The sequence below is a fragment of the Oncorhynchus keta genome, chromosome 7, assembly GCF_023373465.1.
Source record: "Oncorhynchus keta strain PuntledgeMale-10-30-2019 chromosome 7, Oket_V2, whole genome shotgun sequence".
NCBI classification, from domain to species: domain Eukaryota; kingdom Metazoa; phylum Chordata; class Actinopteri; order Salmoniformes; family Salmonidae; genus Oncorhynchus; species Oncorhynchus keta.
This window is the reverse complement of record NC_068427.1, coordinates 55,204,484-55,223,996: the sequence shown is the minus strand read 5'-3', so window position 1 is coordinate 55,223,996 and position 19,513 is coordinate 55,204,484. Positions and strand designations below refer to the sequence as shown.

Genomic DNA, 19,513 nt, shown 5'->3' with positions numbered 1-19,513 from the left:
TGTTTGAGGGACAGAGAGGGGAGGCTGTTGTTTGAGGGACAGAGAGGGGGAGGCTGTTGTTTGAGGGACAGAGAGGGGAGGCTGTTGTTTGAGGGACAGAGAGGGGGAGGCTGTTGTTTGAGGGACAGAGAGGGGAGGCTGTTGTTTCAGGGACAGAGAGGGGAGGCTGTTGTTTCAGGGACAGAGAGGGGGAGGCTGTTGTTTGAGGGACAGAGAGGGGAGGCTGTTGTTTGAGGGACAGAGAGGGGGAGGCTGTTGTTTCAGGGACAGAGAGGGGAGGCTGTTGTTTGAGGGACAGAGAGGGGGAGGCTGTTGTTTGAGGGACAGAGAGGGGGAGGCTGTTGTTTGAGGGACAGAGAGGGGAGGCTGTTGTTTGAGGGACAGAGAGGGGAGGCTGTTGTTTGAGGGACAGAGAGGGGGAGGCTGTTGTTTGAGGGACAGAGAGGGGGAGGCTGTTGTTTGAGGGACAGAGAGGGGAGGCTGTTGTTTGAGGGACAGAGAGGGGAGGCTGTTGTTTGAGGGACAGAGAGGGGAGGCTGTTGTTTGAGGGACAGAGAGGGGGAGGCTGTTGTTTCAGGGACAGAGAGGGGGAGGCTGTTGTTTGAGGGACAGAGAGGGGGAGGCTGTTGTTTGAGGGACAGAGAGGGGGGAGGCTGTTGTTTCAGGGACAGAGGGGGAGGCTGTTGTTTCAGGGACAGAGAGGGGGAGGCTGTTGTTTCAGGGACAGAGAGGGGGAGGCTGTTGTTTCAGGGACAGAGAGGGGGGCTGTTGTTTCAGGGACAGAGAGGGGGAGGCTGTTGTTTCAGGGACAGAGAGGGGGAGGCTGTTGTTTGAGGGACAGAGAGGGGGAGGCTGTTGTTTGAGGGACAGAGAGGGGGAGGCTGTTGTTTCAGGGACAGAGGGGGAGGCTGTTGTTTGAGGGAGAGAGAGGGGAGGCTGTTGTTTGAGGGACAGAGAGGGGGAGGCTGTTGTTTCAGGGACAGAGAGGGGGAGGCTGTTGTTTCAGGGACAGAGAGGGGGAGGCTGTTGTTTCAGGGACAGAGAGGGGGAGGCTGTTGTTTGAGGGACAGAGAGGGGGAGGCTGTTGTTTGAGGGACAGAGAGGGGGAGGCTGTTGTTTGAGGGACAGAGAGGGGGAGGCTGTTGTTTGAGGGACAGAGAGGGGAGGCTGTTGTTTGAGGGACAGAGAGGGGAGGCTGTTGTTTGAGGGACAGAGAGGGGAGGCTGTTGTTTCAGGGACAGAGGGGGGAGGCTGTTGTTTGAGGGACAGAGGGGGAGGCTGTATTTGAGGAAGTACAGTTAATAGCATGGCTATATTTGAGGAAGTACCAGTTAATAGCATGGCTATATTTGAGGAAGTACCAGTTAATAGCATGGCTATATACAGGAAGACCAGTTAAAGGCATGGCTATATGTTTGAAGTACCAGTTAATAGCATGGCTATAGACAGGAAGTACCAGTTAATAGCATGGCTATAGACAGGAAGTACCAGTTAATAGCATGGCTATAGACAGGAAGTACCAGTTAATAGCATGTCTATATACAGGAAGTACCATTTAAAGGCATGGCTATATACAGGAAGTACCAGTTAATAGCATGGCTATATACAGGAATTACCAGTTAATAGCATGGCTATATACAGGAAGTACCAGTTAATAGCATGGCTATATACAGGAAGTACCAGTTAATAGCATGGCTATATACAGGAAGTACCAGTTAAAGGCATGGCTATATACAGGAAGTACCAGTTAATAGCATGGCTATATACAGGAAGTACCAGTTAAAGGCATGGCTATATACAGGAAGTACCAGTTAATAGCATGGCTATATACAGGAAGTACCAGTTAAAGGCATGGCTATAGACAGGAAGTACCAGTTAATAGCATGGCTATATACAGGAAGTACCAGTTAATAGCATGGCTATATACAGGAAGTACCAGTTAATAGCATGGCTATATACAGGAAGTACCAGTTAATAGCATGGCTATATACAGGAAGTACCAGTTAATAGCATGGCTATATACAGGAAGTACCAGTTAATAGCATGGCTATAGACAGGAAGTACCAGTTAATAGCATGGCTATAGACAGGAAGTACCAGTTAATAGCATGTCTATATCCAGGAAGTACCAGTTAATAGCATGGCTATATACAGGAAGTACCAGTTAAAGGCATGGCTATATACAGGAAGTACCAGTTAAAGGCATGGCTATATACAGGAAGTACCAGTTAATAGCATGGCTATATACAGGAAGTACCAGTTAATAGCATGGCTATATACAGGAAGTACCAGTTAATAGCATGGCTATAGACAGGAAGTACCAGTTAATAGCATGGCTATAGACAGGAAGTACCAGTTAATAGCATGTCTATATCCAGGAAGTACCAGTTAATAGCATGGCTATATACAGGAAGTACCAGTTAAAGGCATGGCTATATACAGGAAGTACCAGTTAATAGCATGGCTATATACAGGAAGTACCAGGTAACAACATGGCTACTGTATATACAGGGAGTGCCAGTACTGAGTTGCTGTGCAGGGGTACAGGTTATTTGAGGTAGCTATGAACAGTCGTGGCCAAAAGTTTTGAGAATGACACAAATATTAATTTCCACAAAGTTTGCTGCTTCAGTGTCTTTAGATATTGTTGTCAGATGTTACTATGGGATACTGAAGTATAATTACAAGCATTTCATAAGTGTCAAAGGCTTTTATTGACAATTACATGAAGTTGATGCAAAGAGTCACTATTTGCAGTGTTGACCCTTCTTTTTCAAGACCTCTGCAATCCGCCCTGGCATGCTGTCAATTCACTTCTGGGCCACATCCTGACTGATGGCAGCCCATTCTTGCATAATCAATGCTTGGAGTCTTTCAGAATTTGTGGGTTTTTGTTTGTCCACCAGCCTCTTGAGGATTGACCACAAGTTCTCAATTGGATTAAGGTCTGAGGAGTTTCCTGGCCATGGACCCAAAATATTGATGTTTTGTTCCCCGAGCCACTTAGTTATCACTTTTGCCTTATGACAAGGTGCTCCATCATTCTGGAAAAGGCATTGTTCATCACCAAACTGTTCCTGGATGGTTGGGAGAAGTTGCTCTCGGAGGATGTGTTGGTACCATTCTTTATTCTTGGCTGTGTTCTTAGGCAACATTGTGAGTGAGCCCACTCCCTTGGCTGAGAAGCAACCCCACACATGAATGGTCTCAGGATGCTTTACTGTTGGGATGACACAGGACTGATGGTAGTGCTCACCTTGTCTTGTCCGGACAAGCTTTTTTCCTGATGCCCCAAACAATCAGAAAGGGGATTCATCAGAGAAAATGACTTTACCCCAGTCCTCAGCAGTCCAATCCCTGAACCTTTTGCAGAATATCAGTCTGTCCCTGATGTTTTTCCTGGAGAGAGGGGGCTTCTTTGCTGCCCTTCTTGACACCAGGCCATCTTCTAAAAGTCTTCGCATCACTGTGCGTGCAGATGCACTCACACCTGCCTGCTGCCATTCCTGAGCAAGCTCTGTACTGGTGGTGCCCCGATCCTGCAGCTGAATCAACTTTAGGAGACGGTCCTGGCACTTGCTGGACTTTCTTGGGCGCCCTGTCCGTAGACAAACAGCCTTACTGAAGAGCTCAGTGGATTTTAACGTGGCACCATCTTAGGATGTCACCTTTCCAACAAGTCAGTTCTGTAAGTGCTGTTATTGTGAAGTGGAAACATCTTGGAGAAACAATGGCTTAGCCACGAAGTGGTAGTCCACACAAGATCACAGAACTCCCGTGCCTGGACTGCCGAGTGCTAAAAATGGTCTGTTCTCAGTTGCAACACTCACTACCGAGTTCTAAACTGCCTCTGGAAGCAACACTACTACCGAGTTCCAAACTGCCCCTGGAAGCAACACTACTACCGAGTTCCAAACTGCCTCTGGAAGCTACCGAGTTCCAAACTGCCTCTGGAAGCAAGACTACTACTACCGAGTTCCAAACTGCCTCTGGAAGCTACCGAGTTCCAAACTGCCTCTGGAAGCAAGACTACTACTACCGAGTTCCAAACTGCCCCTGGAAGCAACACTACTACTACAGAGTTCCAAACTGCCCCTGGAAGCAACACTACTACTACCGAGTTACAAACTGCCTCTGGAAGCAACACTACTACTCCCGAGTTTCAAACGGCCCCTGGAAGCAACGTCAGCACAGGAACTCTTCGTCGGGAGCTTCATGAAATGGGTTTCCATGGCCAAGCAGCAGCGATTCCTGTCCCTCCTCTCCCCAGACCCCAACTCACCTAGGAGAGGAGGCTGTGGAACTACTGTGATCCCTGTCCCTCCTCTCCCCAGACCCCAACTCACCTAGGAGAGGAGGATGTGGAACTACTGTGATCCCTGTCCCTCCTCTTCCCAGACCCCAACTCTCCTAGGAGAGGAGGCTGTGGAACTACTGTGATCCCTGTCCCTCCTCTCCCCAGACCCCAACTCACCTAGGAGAGGAGGCTGTGGAACTACTGTGATCCCTGTCCCTCCTCTCCCCAGACCCCAACTCTCCTAGGAGAGGAGGCTGTGGAACTACTGTGATCCCTGTCCCTCCTCTCCCCAGACCCCAACTCACCTAGGAGAGGAGGATGTGGAACTACTGTGATCCCTGTCCCTCGTCTCCCCAGACCCCAACTCTCCTAGGAGAGGAGGCTGTGGAACTACTGTGATCCCTGTCCCTCCTCTCCCCAGACCCCAACTCTCCTAGGAGAGGAGGCTGTGGAACTACTGTGATCCCTGTCCCTCCTCTCCCCAGACCCCAACTCTCCTAGGAGAGGAGGCTGTGGAACTACTGTGATCCCTGTCCCTCCTCTCCCCAGACCCCAACTCTCCTAGGAGAGGAGGCTGTGGAGCTACTGAAGGGCTCGGTGTTGTCCGGAACAGTGTTGTCCGGAAGGGCTCGGTGTTGTCCGGAAGGGCTCGGTGTTGTCCGGAAGGGCTCTGTTAGTTCACATGGAGGACAGTCACATCCTTCAGTAGATTTCTCCCAGTCCAACTGTATTTTAGAGGTTGCTTCATCATAAATAACACAAGGTGAAATAGTAACTCAGGAAGTCCTCATCCGAGGTGAAGCTGCACCAGCTGCACTGTGTTAATTAAACTCATAAGCACGTCTCTGTCATGGGTCATTTTGTATATGGCTATAGATGTCTATGGAATCAATATCTCTACCGCTTCCTGTCCTGGGCCAGGAAAGCAGTACTTCAGTAGGAGGGAGGAATCTGTCGCTGCTATGCTGTTAAGACCAGGGGCCGAGAAACTGTCAACAGGTGCCTGTCTTAACACAGCAGTCGACTCCTCTCACCTGCTCTTAGCCGCACTCTCACTGAGCTTCAGATCAGGCTCGTTCTCTTTCAGCATGTGTAACATGGCCCGAGTGAACATACACTGTCCTGTCCCCTGCCAGGTGAACTAACTGAAACATGTCCCCACTCTGTCAGGTTCTGTATGACGTCAGAGGGGTCCTACAGAAGAACCGGGACACCTTCAGAGATGACGTCTTAAACATGCTCAAGGACAGCAGGTGTGTGTGTGTGTGTGTGTGTGTGTGTGTGTGTGTGTGTGTGTGTGTGTGTGTGTGTGTGTGTGTGTGTGTGTGTGTGTGTGTGTGTGTGTGTGTGTGTGTGTGTGTTGTCCCCTGGTCATGGAACGGCACTGCGTTAATGTAATACCCTCTGACCCTGTGCTAAAGTCACTCCACTGTGTTAATGTACAGAGTAATACCCTCTGATCCTGTACTAAAGTCACTCCACTGTGTTAATGTACAGAGTAATACCCTCTGACCCTGTACTAAAGTCACTCCACTGTGTTAATGTACAGAGTAATACCCTCTGACCCTGTGCTAAAGTCACTCCACTGTGTTAATGTACAGAGTAATACCCTCTGACCCTGTACTAAAGTCACTCCACTGTGTTAATGTACAGAGTAATACCCTCTGACCCTGTACTAAAGTCACTCCACTGTGTTAATGTACAGAGTAATACCCTCTGACCCTGTACTAAAGTCACTCCACTGTGTTAATGTACAGAGTAATACCCTCTGACCCTGTACTAAAGTCACTCCACTGTGTTAATGTGCAGAGTAATACCCTCTGACCCTGTACTAAAGTCACTCCACTGTGTTAATGTACAGAGTAATACCCTCTGACCCTGTACTAAAGTCACTCCACTGTGTTAATGTACAGAGTAATACCCTCTGACCCTGTGCTAAAGTCACTCCACTGTGTTAATGTACAGAGTAATACCCTCTGACCCTGTACTAAAGTCACTCCACTGTGTTAATGTACAGAGTAATACCCTCTGACCCTGTGCTAAAGTCACTCCACTGTGTTAATGTGCAGAGTAATACCCTCTGACCCTGTGCTAAAGTCACTCCACTGTGTTAATGTACAGAGTAATACATTTACATTTACATTTAAGTCATTTAGCAGACGCTCTCTGACCCTGTACTAAAGTCACTCCACTGTGTTAATGTACAGAGTAATACCCTCTGACCCTGTACTAAAGTCACTCCACTGTGTTAATGTGCAGAGTAATACCCTCTGACCCTGTACTAAAGTCACTCCACTGTGTTAATGTACAGAGTAATACCCTCTGACCCTGTACTAAAGTCACTCCACTGTGTTAATGTACAGAGTAATACCCTCTGACCCTGTGCTAAAGTCACTCCACTGTGTTAATGTACAGAGTAATACCCTCTGACCCTGTACTAAAGTCACTCCACTGTGTTAATGTACAGAGTAATACCCTCTGACCCTGTGCTAAAGTCACTCCACTGTGTTAATGTGCAGAGTAATACCCTCTGACCCTGTGCTAAAGTCACTCCACTGTGTTAATGTACAGAGTAATACCCTCTGACCCTGTGCTAAAGTCACTCCACTGTGTTAATGTACAGAGTAATACCCTCTGACTTCAGGAAACAGCAGAGGGAACACCCCCTATCCACATCGATGGAACAGTAGTGGAGAGGGTAGCTATTTTAAGTTCCTCGGCATACACATCACAGACAAACTGAATTGGTCCACTCACACTGACAGCGTCGTGAAGAAGTAATAGCGCCTATTCACCTCAGGAGGCTGAAGAAATTCGGCTTGTCACCAAAAGCACTCACAAACTTCTACAGATGCACAATCGAGAGCATCCTGGCGGGCTGTATCACCGCCTGGTACAGGCAACTGCTCCGCCCTCAACCCTAAGGCTCTCCAGAGGGTAGTGAGGACTGCACTGTCACTTAATGTGCAAACTACCTGCCCTCCAGGACACCTACACCACCCGTTGTTACAGGAAGGCCATAAAGATCATCATACATCAACCACCGAACCACTGCCTGTTCACCCCGCTATCATCCAGAAGGCGAGGTCAGTACAGGTGCATCAAAGCTGGGACCCTGAGACTGAAAAACAGCTTCTATCTCAAGGCCATCAGACTGTTAAACAGCCACCACTGTGCTAAAGTGGCTGCTCCACTGTGTCAATGACACTGACCCAACTCCAGCCATTTTAATAATGGGAATTGATGGGAATTATGTAAATATATCACTAGCCACTTTAAACAATGCTACTGTTATATAATGTTACTTGACCCTACATTATTCATCTCATATGCATATGTATATACTGTACTACATCATGACTGCATCCTTATGTAACACATGTATCACTAGCCACTTTAACTATGCCACTTTGTTTACTTTGTCTACACACTCATCTCATATGTATATACTGTAATACCATCTACTGTATGCTGCTCTGTACCATCACTCATTCATATATCCTTATGTACATATTCCTCTGACCCCTAAAGTCACACTGTGTATAAGACAGTAGTTTTGGAATTGTTAGTTAGATTACTTGTTGGTTATCACTGCATACCCTCTGACCCTGTACTAAAGTCACTCCACTGTGTTAATGTACAGAGTAATACCCTCTGACCCTGTGCTAAAGTCACTCCACTGTGTTAATGTACAGAGTAATACCCTCTGACCCTGTACTAAAGTCACTCCACTGTGTTAATGTACAGAGTAATACCCTCTGACCCTGTGCTAAAGTCACTCCACTGTGTTAATGTACAGAGTAATACCCTCTGACCCTGTGCTAAAGTCACTCCACTGTGTTAATGTACAGAGTAATACCCTCTGACCCTGTACTAAAGTCACTCCACTGTGTTAATGTACAGAGTAATACCCTCTGACCCTGTACTAAAGTCACTCCACTGTGTTAATGTAATACCCTCTGACCCTGTACTAAAGTCACTCCACTGTGTTAATGTACAGAGTAATACCCTCTGACCCTGTACTAAAGTCACTCCACTGTGTTAATGTGCAGAGTAATACCCTCTGACCCTGTACTAAAGTCACTCCACTGTGTTAATGTACAGAGTAATACCCTCTGACCCTGTACTAAAGTCACTCCACTGTGTTAATGTAATACCCTCTGACCCTGTACTAAAGTCACTCCACTGTGTTAATGTACAGAGTAATACCCTCTGACCCTGTACTAAAGTCACTCCACTGTGTTAATGTACAGAGTAATACCCTCTGACCCTGTGCTAAAGTCACTCCACTGTGTTAATGTACAGAGTAATACCCTCTGACCCTGTGCTAAAGTCACTCCACTGTGTTAATGTACAGAGTAATACCCTCTGACCCTGTACTAAAGTCACTCCACTGTGTTAATGTACAGAGTAATACCCTCTGACCCTGTGCTAAAGTCACTCCACTGTGTTAATGTACAGAGTAATACCCTCTGACCCTGTACTAAAGTCACTCCACTGTTTTAACGTACAGAGTAATACCCTCTGACCCTGTACTAAAGTCACTCCACTGTGTTAATGTACAGAGTAATACCCTCTGACCCTGTGCTAAAGTCACTCCACTGTGTTAATGTACAGAGTAATACCCTCTGACCCTGTGCTAAAGTCACTCCACTGTGTTAATGTACAGAGTAATACCCTCTGACCCTGTGCTAAAGTCACTCCACTGTGTTAATGTACAGAGTAATACCCTCTGACCCTGTGCTAAAGTCACTCCACTGTGTTAATGTACAGAGTAATACCCTCTGACCCTGTACTAAAGTCACTCCACTGTGTTAATGTACAGAGTAATACCCTCTGACCCTGTACTAAAGTCACTCCACTGTGTTAATGTACAGAGTAATACCCTCTGACCCTGTGCTAAAGTCACTCCACTGTGTTAATGTACAGAGTAATACCCTCTGACCCTGTGCTAAAGTCACTCCACTGTGTTAATGTACAGAGTAATACCCTCTGACCCTGTACTAAAGTCACTCCACTGTGTTAATGTACAGAGTAATACCCTCTGACCCTGTGCTAAAGTCACTCCACTGTGTTAATGTACAGAGTAATACCCTCTGACCCTGTACTAAAGTCACTCCACTGTGTTAATGTACAGAGTAATACCCTCTGACCCTGTACTAAAGTCACTCCACTGTGTTAATGTACAGAGTAATACCCTCTGACCCTGTGCTAAAGTCACTCCACTGTGTTAATGTACAGAGTAATACCCTCTGACCCTGTACTAAAGTCACTCCACTGTGTTAATGTACAGAGTAATACCCTCTGACCCTGTACTAAAGTCACTCCACTGTGTTAATGTACAGAGTAATACCCTCTGACCCTGTACTAAAGTCACTCCACTGTGTTAATGTACAGAGTAATACCCTCTGACCCTGTGCTAAAGTCACTCCACTGTGTTTCGAGAATGTTGACCATGTTTATGTCCATGTTCATGTTTAATGTAAAGGACTGTGGTTTATGTCCTTCAGGCTTGACTTCATCTATGACCTGTTTGAGCGTGTCGGGAGCAGGAACGGAGAGGAGACCCTGAAGATGGGGACGGCCAGACGCAAACCCACCGTCAGCTCTCAGTTCAGGGTGAGGACCTCTAACCTCTAACCCCTAACCCTCATCCACCGTCAGCTCTCAGTTCAGGGTGAGGACCTCTAACCTCTAACCCCTAACCCTAATCCACCGTCAGCTCTCAGTTCAGGGTGAGGACCTCTAACCCTCATCCACCGTCAGCTCTCAGTTCAGGGTGAGGACCTCTAACCTCTAACCCCTAACCCTCATCCACCGTCAGCTCTCAGTTCAGGGTGAGGACCTCTAACCTCTAACCCCTAACCCTAATCCACCGTCAGCTCTCAGTTCAGGGTGAGGACCTCTAACCCTAATCCACCGTCAGCTCTCAGTTCAGGGTGAGGATCTCTAACCCCTAACCCTAATCCACTGTCAGCTCTCAGTTCAGGGTGAGGATCTCTAACCCTAATCCACCGTCAGCTCTCAGTTCAGGGTGAGGACCTCTAACCCTAATCCACTGTCAAATCTCAGTTCAGGGTGAGGACCTCTAACCTCTAACCTCTAACCCCTAACCCTAATCCACCGTCAGCTCTCAGTTCAGGGTGAGGACCTCTAACCCTAATCCACTGTCAGCTCTCAGTTCAGGGTGAGGACCTCTAACCCTAATCCACTGTCAGCTCTCAGTTCAGGGTGAGGACCTCTAACCTCTAACCCCTAACCCTAATCCACCGTCAGCTCTCAGTTCAGGGTGAGGATCTCTAACCCTAATCCACTGTCAGCTCTCAGTTCAGGGTGAGGACCTCTAACCTCTAACCCTAATCCACTGTCAGCTCTCAGTTCAGGGTGAGGACCTCTAACCCTAATCCACTGTCAGCTCTCAGTTCAGGGTGAGGACCTCTAACCCTAATCCACCGTCAGCTCTCAGTTCAGGGTGAGGACCTCTAACCTCTAACCCTAATCCACCGTCAGCTCTCAGTTCAGGGTGAGGACCAATCACAGAGGAGAGCATAGTCAACCTCTGACCTCCTAACCATAACCTTCACTATACTGTAGAGTCACATAGAATCCTTTTGGCTATGCCATGATATGGATTGCCTTGATCATGAGGTTGACAGTTTCGCTAAGCGTTTTGAATAGTCTTTTGTTTGTGTTTGAGAGAGAGAGTCCTTCTCAAGTGTTGAGCTCCTTGAGGGTAATTTACCTCTCCAGCATAGTGCTTGATGCCAAACTGGTGATCAGTCACTCTGGGCTTCATGTAGTACTGGTTAGTCTGGAGAGAGAGAGAGACACAGCAGGTTACAATATATATATAGAGAGAGAGGATTCCATGTGAGATGGGTGGGAGATGGGTGGGGGGCTTCACATGCCGTAACTGGTGTGGAGGGGATTTAGCCCGGACTGCAGCTCCTAAAGCTGGAGATTACCCCTCATCCACACGTCCCCCTGGCAGTATCTTACTGGAGACAGTCAATCTGAGCGAAAGAGAGTGCTCGGTTCAAAGGTCCTTGCTGGCACTGCTGGGTAAATATAGTCCTGTAGCCAGAGCCTGTAAACACCCTGGTCAGCAGGAGATGAGGACCCTAGGAGGTCAGAGCCTGTAAACACCCTGGTCAGCAGGAGATGAGGACCCTAGGAGGTCAGAGCCTGTAAACACCCTGGTCAGCAGGAGATGAGGACCCTAGGAGGTCAGAGCCTGTAAACACCCTGGTCAGCAGGAGATGAGGACCCTAGGAGGTCAGAGCCATTGTGTCTGAATCTGTTGTATTGAGGTTGCCTCTTGATGCTGGTCCTGTATCTATATCTCAATATTATGTTTCTGATTCTGTAAAAACAGTTTCAGTTGGAAGTTTACATACACTTAGGTTGGAGTCATTAACTAATTTTTCAACCACTCCACAAATGTCTTATTAACAAACTGTAGTTTTGGCAAGTCGGTTAGGACATCTACTTTGTGCATGACACAAGTCATTTTTCCAACAATTGTTTACAGACAGATTATTTCACTTGTAATTCACTGTATCACAATTCCAATGTGTCAGAAGTTTACATACACTAAGTTGACTGTGCCTTTAAACACCTTGGAAAATTCCAGGAAATGACGTCATGGCTTTAGAATCTTCGATAGACTAATTGTCATCATTTGAGTCAATTGGAGGTGTACCTGTGGATGTATTTCAATGCCTACCTTCCAACTCAGTGCCTCTTTGCTTGACGTCATGGGAAAATGAAAAGAAATCAGCCAAGAACTCAGATAAAATTGTAGACCTCTACAAGTCTGGTTCATCCTTGGGAGCAATTTCAAAACGCCTGAAGGTACCATGTTCATCTGTACAAACAATAGTACACAAGTATAAACACCATGGGACCACGCAGCCGTCATACCGCTCAGGAAGGAGACGCATTCTGTCTCCTAGAGATTAACGTACTTTTGTGCAAAAAGTGCAAATCAATCCCAGAACAACAGCAAAGGACCTTGTGAAGATGCTGGAGGAAACTGCTATAAAATTGTCTATATCCACAGTAAAACGAGTCCTATATTGGCATAACGTGAAAGGCCGCTCAGCAAGGAAGAAGCCACAGCTCCAAAACCGCCATAAAAAAAGCTAGACTACATTTTACAACTGTACAGTTGGAAAGGTGCTCCATCATTCTGGAAAAGGCATTGTTCATCACCAAACTGTTCCTGGATGGTTGGGAGAAGTTGCTCTCGGAGGATGTGTTGGTACCATTCTTTATTCATGGCTGTGTTCTTAGGCAAAATTGTTAGTGAGCCCACTCCCTTGGCTGAGAAGCAACCCCACACATGAATGGTCTCAGGATGTTTTACTGTTGGCATGACACAGGACTGATGGCAGCTGAATCCACTTTTAGGAGACGGTCCTGGCGCTTGCTGGACTTTATTGGGCGCCCCGAAGTCTTCTCCTTGAAGTTCTTGATGATCTGATACATTGATGATTTAGGTGAAATCCTACTGGCAGCAATATCCTTGCCTGTGAAGCCCTTTTTTTGTGCAAAGCAATGATGACGGCACATGTTTCCATAACGACCATCGTAATGTTTGCAGGAAAAAGGGAGAGGCTTGCAAGCCGAAGAACACCATCCCAACCGTGAAGCACAGGGGTGGCAGCATCATGTTGTGGGGGTTCTTGCTGCAGGAGGGACTGGTGCACTTCACAAAATAGATGTCATCATGAGGCTGGAAAATTACATGGATATATTGAAGCAACATCAAGACATCAGTCAGGAAGTTAAAACTTGGTTGCAAATGGGTCTTCTAAATGCACAATGACCCCAAGCATACTTCCAAAGTTGTGGCAAAATGACTTAAGGACAACAAAGGACAACAAAGTCAAGGTATTGGAGTGGCCATCACAAAGCCCTGACCTCAATCCAATAGAACATTTGTGGGCAAACTGGGAAAAGTGTGTGCGAGCAAGGAGGCCTACAAACCTGACTCAGTTACACCAGCTCTGTCAGGAGGAAAGGGCCAAAATTCACTAATGTGGGAAGCTTGTGGAACGGTAACCAAAACGTTTGACCCAAGTTAAACAATTTAAAGGCAATGCTACCAAATACTAATTGAGTGCATGTAAACGTCTGACCCACTAGGGAATGTAATGAAAGAAATAAAAGCTGAAATAAATAATTATCTCTACTATTATTCTGACATTTCACATTCTTAAAATAAAGTGGTGATCCTAAGTGACCTAAAACAGGGAATTTTTATGAGGATTAAATGTCAGGAATTGTGAAAAACTGAGTTTAAATGTATTTGGCTGAGGTGTATGTGAACTTTAGACTTCAACTGCATATCTAGAGTTGTGTTTCTGATCCCGTATCTAGATGTGTTGTTGTGTTTCTGATCCTGTATCTAGATGTGTTGTTGTGTTTCTGATCCCCGTATCTAGATGTGTTGTTGTGTTTCTGATCCCGTATCTAGATGTGTTGTTGTGTTTCTGATCCCGTATCTAGATGTGTTGTTGTGTTTCTGATCCCGTATCTAGATGTGTTGTTGTGTTTCTGATCCCGTATCTAGATGTGTTGTTGTGTTTCTGATCCCGTATCTAGATGTGTTGTTGTGTTTCTGATCCCGTATCTAGATGTGTTGTTGTGTTTCTGATCCCGTATCTAGATGTGTTGTTGTGTTTCTGATCCCGTATCTAGATGTGTTGATGTGTTTCTGATCCCCGTATCTAGATGTGTTGTTGTGTTTCTGATCCCGTATCTAGATGTGTTGTTGTGTTTCTGATCCCGTATCTAGATGTGTTGTTGTGTTTCTGATCCCGTATCTAGATGTGTTGTTGTGTTTCTGATCCTGTATCTAGATGTGTTGTTGTGTTTCTGATCCCGTATCTAGATGTGTTGTTGTGTTTCTGATCCCGTATCTAGATGTGTTGTTGTGTTTCTGATCCCGTATCTAGATGTGTTGTTGTGTTTCTGATCCCGTATCTAGATGTGTTGATGTGTTTCTGATCCTGTATCTAGATGTGTTGTTGTGTTTCTGATCCCGTATCTAGATGTGTTGTTGTGTTTCTGATCCCGTATCTAGATGTGTTGTTGTGTTTCTGATCCCGTATCTAGATGTGTTGTTGTGTTTCTGATCCCGTATCTAGATGTGTTGTTGTGTTTCTGATCCCGTATCTAGATGTGTTGATGTGTTTCTGATCCCGTATCTAGATGTGTTGTTGTGTTTCTGATCCCCGTATCTAGATGTGTTGTTGTGTTTCTGATCCCGTATCTAGATGTGTTGTTGTGTTTCTGATCCCGTATCTAGATGTGTTGATGTGTTTCTGATCCCGTATCTAGATGTGTTGTTGTGTTTCTGATCCCCGTATCTAGATGTGTTTCTGATCCCCGTATCTAGATGTGTTGTTGTGTTTCTGATCCCGTATCTAGATGTGTTGTTGTGTTTCTGATCCCGTATCTAGATGTGTTTCTGATCCCGTATCTAGATGTGTTGTTGTGTTTCTGATCCCGTATCTAGATGTGTTGTTGTGTTTCTGATCCCGTATCTAGATGTGTTGTTGTGTTTCTGATCCTGTATCTAGATGTGTTTCTGATCCCGTATCTAGATGTGTTGTTGTGTTTCTGATCCCGTATCTAGATGTGTTTCTGATCCCGTATCTAGATGTGTTTCTGATCCTGTATCTAGATGTGTTGTTGTGTTTCTGATCCCGTATCTAGATGTGTTGTTGTGTTTCTGATCCCGTATCTAGATGTGTTGTTGTGTTTCTGATCCCGTATCTAGATGTGTTGTTGTGTTTCTGATCCTGTATCTAGATGTGTTTCTGATCCCCGTATCTAGATGTGTTGTTGTGTTTCTGATCCAGTATCTAGATGTGTTGATGTGTTTCTGATCCCGTATCTAGATGTGTTGTTGTGTTTCTGATCCCGTATCTAGATGTGTTTCTGATCCCCGTATCTAGATGTGTTGTTGTGTTTCTGATCCAGTATCTAGATGTGTTGATGTGTTTCTGATCCCGTATCTAGATGTGTTGTTGTGTTTCTGATCCCGTATCTAGATGTGTTTCTGATCCCGTATCTAGATGTGTTGTTGTGTTTCTGATCCCGTATCTAGATGTGTTGATGTGTTTCTGATCCCGTATCTAGATGTGTTGATGTGTTTCTGATCCCGTATCTAGATGTGTTGTTGTGTTTCTGATCCTGTATCTAGATGTGTTTCTGATCCTGTATCTAGATGTGTTGATGTGTTTCTGATCCCGTATCTAGATGTGTTGTTGTGTTTCTGATCCTGTATCTAGATGTGTTGTTGTGTTTCTGATCCTGTATCTAGATGTGTTGATGTGTTTCTGACCCCGTATCTAGATGTGTTGTTGTGTTTCTGATCCTCGTATCTAGATGTGTTTCTGATCCCGTATCTAGATGTGTTGATGTGTTTCTGATCCAGTATCTAGATGTGTTGTTGTGTTTCTGATCCCGTATCTAGATTTGTTGTTGTGTTTCTGATCCCCGTATCTAGATGTGTTTGTTGTGTTTCTGATCCCGTATCTAGATGTGTTGTTGTGTTTCTGATCCCGTATCTAGATGTGTTGTTGTGTTTCTGATCCCGTATCTAGATGTGTTGTTGTGTTTCTGATCCCGTATCTAGATGTGTTGTTGTGTTTCTGATCCTGTATCTAGATGTGTTGTTGTGTTTCTGATCCCGTATCTAGATGTGTTTCTGATCCCGTATCTAGATGTGTTGTTGTGTTTCTGATCCAGTATCTAGATGTGTTGTTGTGTTTCTGATCCCGTATCTAGATGTGTTGTTGTGTTTCTGATCCCGTATCTAGATGTGTTGTTGTGTTTCTGACCCCGTATCTAGATGTGTTTCTGATCCCCCGTATCTAGATGTGTTGTTGTGTTTCTGATCCCGTATCTAGATGTGTTGTTGTGTTTCTGACCCCGTATCTAGATGTGTTGATGTGTTTCTGATCCCCTATCTAGATGTGTTGTTGTGTTTCTGATCCCGTATCTAGATGTGTTGTTGTGTTTCTGATCCCCGTATCTAGATGTGTTGATGTGTTTCTGATCCCGTATCTAGATGTGTTGTTGTGTTTCTGATCCCTGTATCTAGATGTGTTGATGTGTTTCTGATCCCCGTATCTAGATGTGTTGTTGTGTTTCTGATCCCGTATCTAGATGTGTTGTTGTGTTTCTGATCCCCGTATCTAGATGTGTTGATGTGTTTCTGATCCCCGTATCTAGATGTGTTGTTGTGTTTCTGATCCCCGTATCTAGATGTGTTGATGTGTTTCTGATCCCGTATCTAGATGTGTTGTTGTGTTTCTGATCCCGTATCTAGATGTGTTGATGTGTTTCTGATCCCGTATCTAGATGTGTTGTTGTGTTTCTGATCCCGTATCTAGATGTGTTGTTGTGTTTCTGATCCCGTATCTAGATGTGTTGTTGTGTTTCTGATCCCCGTATCTAGATGTGTTGTTGTGTTTCTGATCCCGTATCTAGATGTGTTGTTGTGTTTCTGATCCAGTATCTAGATGTGTTGTTGTGTTTCTGATCCCGTATCTAGATGTGTTGTTGTGTTTCTGATCCCGTATCTAGATGTGTTGTTGTGTTTCTGATCCCGTATCTAGATGTGTTGTTGTGTTTCTGATCCCGTATCTAGATGTGTTGTTGTGTTTCTGATCCCGTATCTAGATGTGTTGTTGTGTTTCTGATCCAGTATCTAGATGTGTTGTTGTGTTTCTGATCCCGTATCTAGATGTGTTGTTGTGTTTCTGATCCCGTATCTAGATGTGTTGTTGTGTTTCTGATCCCCGTATCTAGATGTGTTTCTGATCCCGTATCTAGATGTGTTGTTGTGTTTCTGATCCAGTATCTAGATGTGTTGTTGTGTTTCTGATCCCCGTATCTAGATGTGTTTCTGATCCCGTATCTAGATGTGTTGATGTGTTTCTGATCCCCGTATCTAGATGTGTTTCTGATCCCCGTATCTAGATGTGTTGATGTGTTTCTGATCCCCGTATCTAGATGTGTTGTTGTGTTTCTGATCCCGTATCTAGATGTGTTGTTGTGTTTCTGATCCCGTATCTAGATGTGTTGATGTGTTTCTGATCCCGTATCTAGATGTGTTGATGTGTTTCTGATCCCGTATCTAGATGTGTTGATGTGTTTCTGATCCCGTATCTAGATGTGTTGTTGTGTTTCTGATCCCGTATCTAGATGTGTTGTTGTGTTTCTGATCCCCGTATCTAGATGTGTTGTTGTGTTTCTGATCCCGTATCTAGATGTGTTGTTGTGTTTCTGATCCAGTATCTAGATGTGTTGTTGTGTTTCTGATCCCGTATCTAGATGTGTTGTTGTGTTTCTGATCCTGTATCTAGATGTGTTTCTGATCCCGTATCTAGATGTGTTGTTGTGTTTCTGATCCCCGTATCTAGATGTGTTGTTGTGTTTCTGATCCCGTATCTAGATGTGTTGATGTGTTTCTGATCCCGTATCTAGATGTGTTGTTGTGTTTCTGATCCCGTATCTAGATGTGTTGTTGTGTTTCTGATCCCGTATCTAGATGTGTTGTTGTGTTTCTGATCCCCGTATCTAGATGTGTTGTTGTGTTTCTGATCCCGTATCTAGATGTGTTGTTGTGTTTCTGATCCCGTATCTAGATGTGTTGTTGTGTTTCTGATCCTGTATCTAGATGTGTTTCTGATCCCCGTATCTAGATGTGTTGATGTGTTTCTGATCCTGTATCTAGATGTGTCTCTGATCCCGTATCTAGATGTGTTGTTGTGTTTCTGATCCCGTATCTAGATGTGTTGTTGTGTTTCTGATCCCCGTATCTAGATGTGTTGTTGTGTTTCTGATCCCCGTATCTAGATGTGTTGTTGTGTTTCTGATCCCCGTATCTAGATGTGTTTCTGATCCCGTATCTAGATGTGTTGTTGTGTTTCTGATCCCCGTATCTAGATGTGTTGTTGTGTTTCTGATCCTGTATCTAGATGTGTTGTTGTGTTTCTGATCCCGTATCTAGATGTGTTTCTGATCCCGTATCTAGATGTGTTGTTGTGTTTCTGATCCAGTATCTAGATGTGTTGTTGTGTTTCTGATCCTGTATCTAGATGTGTTGATGTGTTTCTGATCCCGTATCTAGATGTGTTGTTGTGTTTCTGATCCCGTATCTAGATGTGTTGTTGTGTTTCTGATCCCGTATCTAGATGTGTTGTTGTGTTTCTGATCCTGTATCTAGATGTGTTGTTGTGTTTCTGATCCCGTATCTAGATGTGTTTCTGATCCCGTATCTAGATGTGTTGATGTGTTTCTGATCCCCGTATCTAGATGTGTTGTTGTGTTTCTGATCCTGTATCTAGATGTGTTGTTGTGTTTCTGATCCCGTATCTAGATGTGTTGTTGTGTTTCTGATCCCGTATCTAGATGTGTTGTTGTGTTTCTGATCCCGTATCTAGATGTGTTGTTGTGTTTCTGATCCCCGTATCTAGATGTGTTGTTGTGTTTCTGATCCCGTATCTAGATGTGTTGATGTGTTTCTGATCCCGTATCTAGATGTGTTGTTGTGTTTCTGATCCCGTATCTAGATGTGTTGATGTGTTTCTGATCCCCGTATCTAGATGTGTTTCTGATCCCGTATCTAGATGTGTTGATTGTTGTGTTTCTGATCCCGTATCTAGATGTGTTGTTGTGTTTCTGATCCCGTATCTAGATGTGTTGTTGTGTTTCTGATCCCGTATCTAGATGTGTTGTTGTGTTTCTGATCCCCGTATCTAGATGTGTTGTTGTGTTTCTGATCCCGTATCTAGATGTGTTGGTGTGTTTCTGATCCCCGTATCTAGATGTGTTGTTGTGTTTCTGATCCAGTATCTAGATGTGTTGTTGTGTTTCTGATCCCCGTATCTAGATGTGTTGTTGTGTTTCTGATCCCGTATCTAGATGTGTTGTTGTGTTTCTGATCCCGTATCTAGATGTGTTTCTGATCCTGTATCTAGATGTGTTGTTGTGTTTCTGATCCCGTATCTAGATGTGTTGTTGTGTTTCTGATCCCGTATCTAGATGTGTTGTTGTGTTTCTGATCCAGTATCTAGATGTGTTGTTGTGTTTCTGATCCCCGTATCTAGATGTGTTGTTGTGTTTCTGATCCCCGTATCTAGATGTGTTGTTGTGTTTCTGATCCCGTATCTAGATGTGTTGTTGTGTTTCTGAT

The 19,513-nt window shown here is 44.9% G+C and overlaps 1 protein-coding gene across 1 annotated transcript in view; it reads left to right on the top strand.

Moving 5' to 3' along the window:
* myo10l3 (myosin X, like 3) overlaps positions 1-19,513 on the top strand; it is a 298,563-nt gene that overhangs the window by 141,964 nt on the left and 137,086 nt on the right. The window contains 2 exon segments of the mRNA XM_052523285.1: positions 5,467-5,549; positions 9,807-9,915. Coding sequence (XP_052379245.1) covers positions 5,467-5,549; positions 9,807-9,915 — 192 coding nt within the window.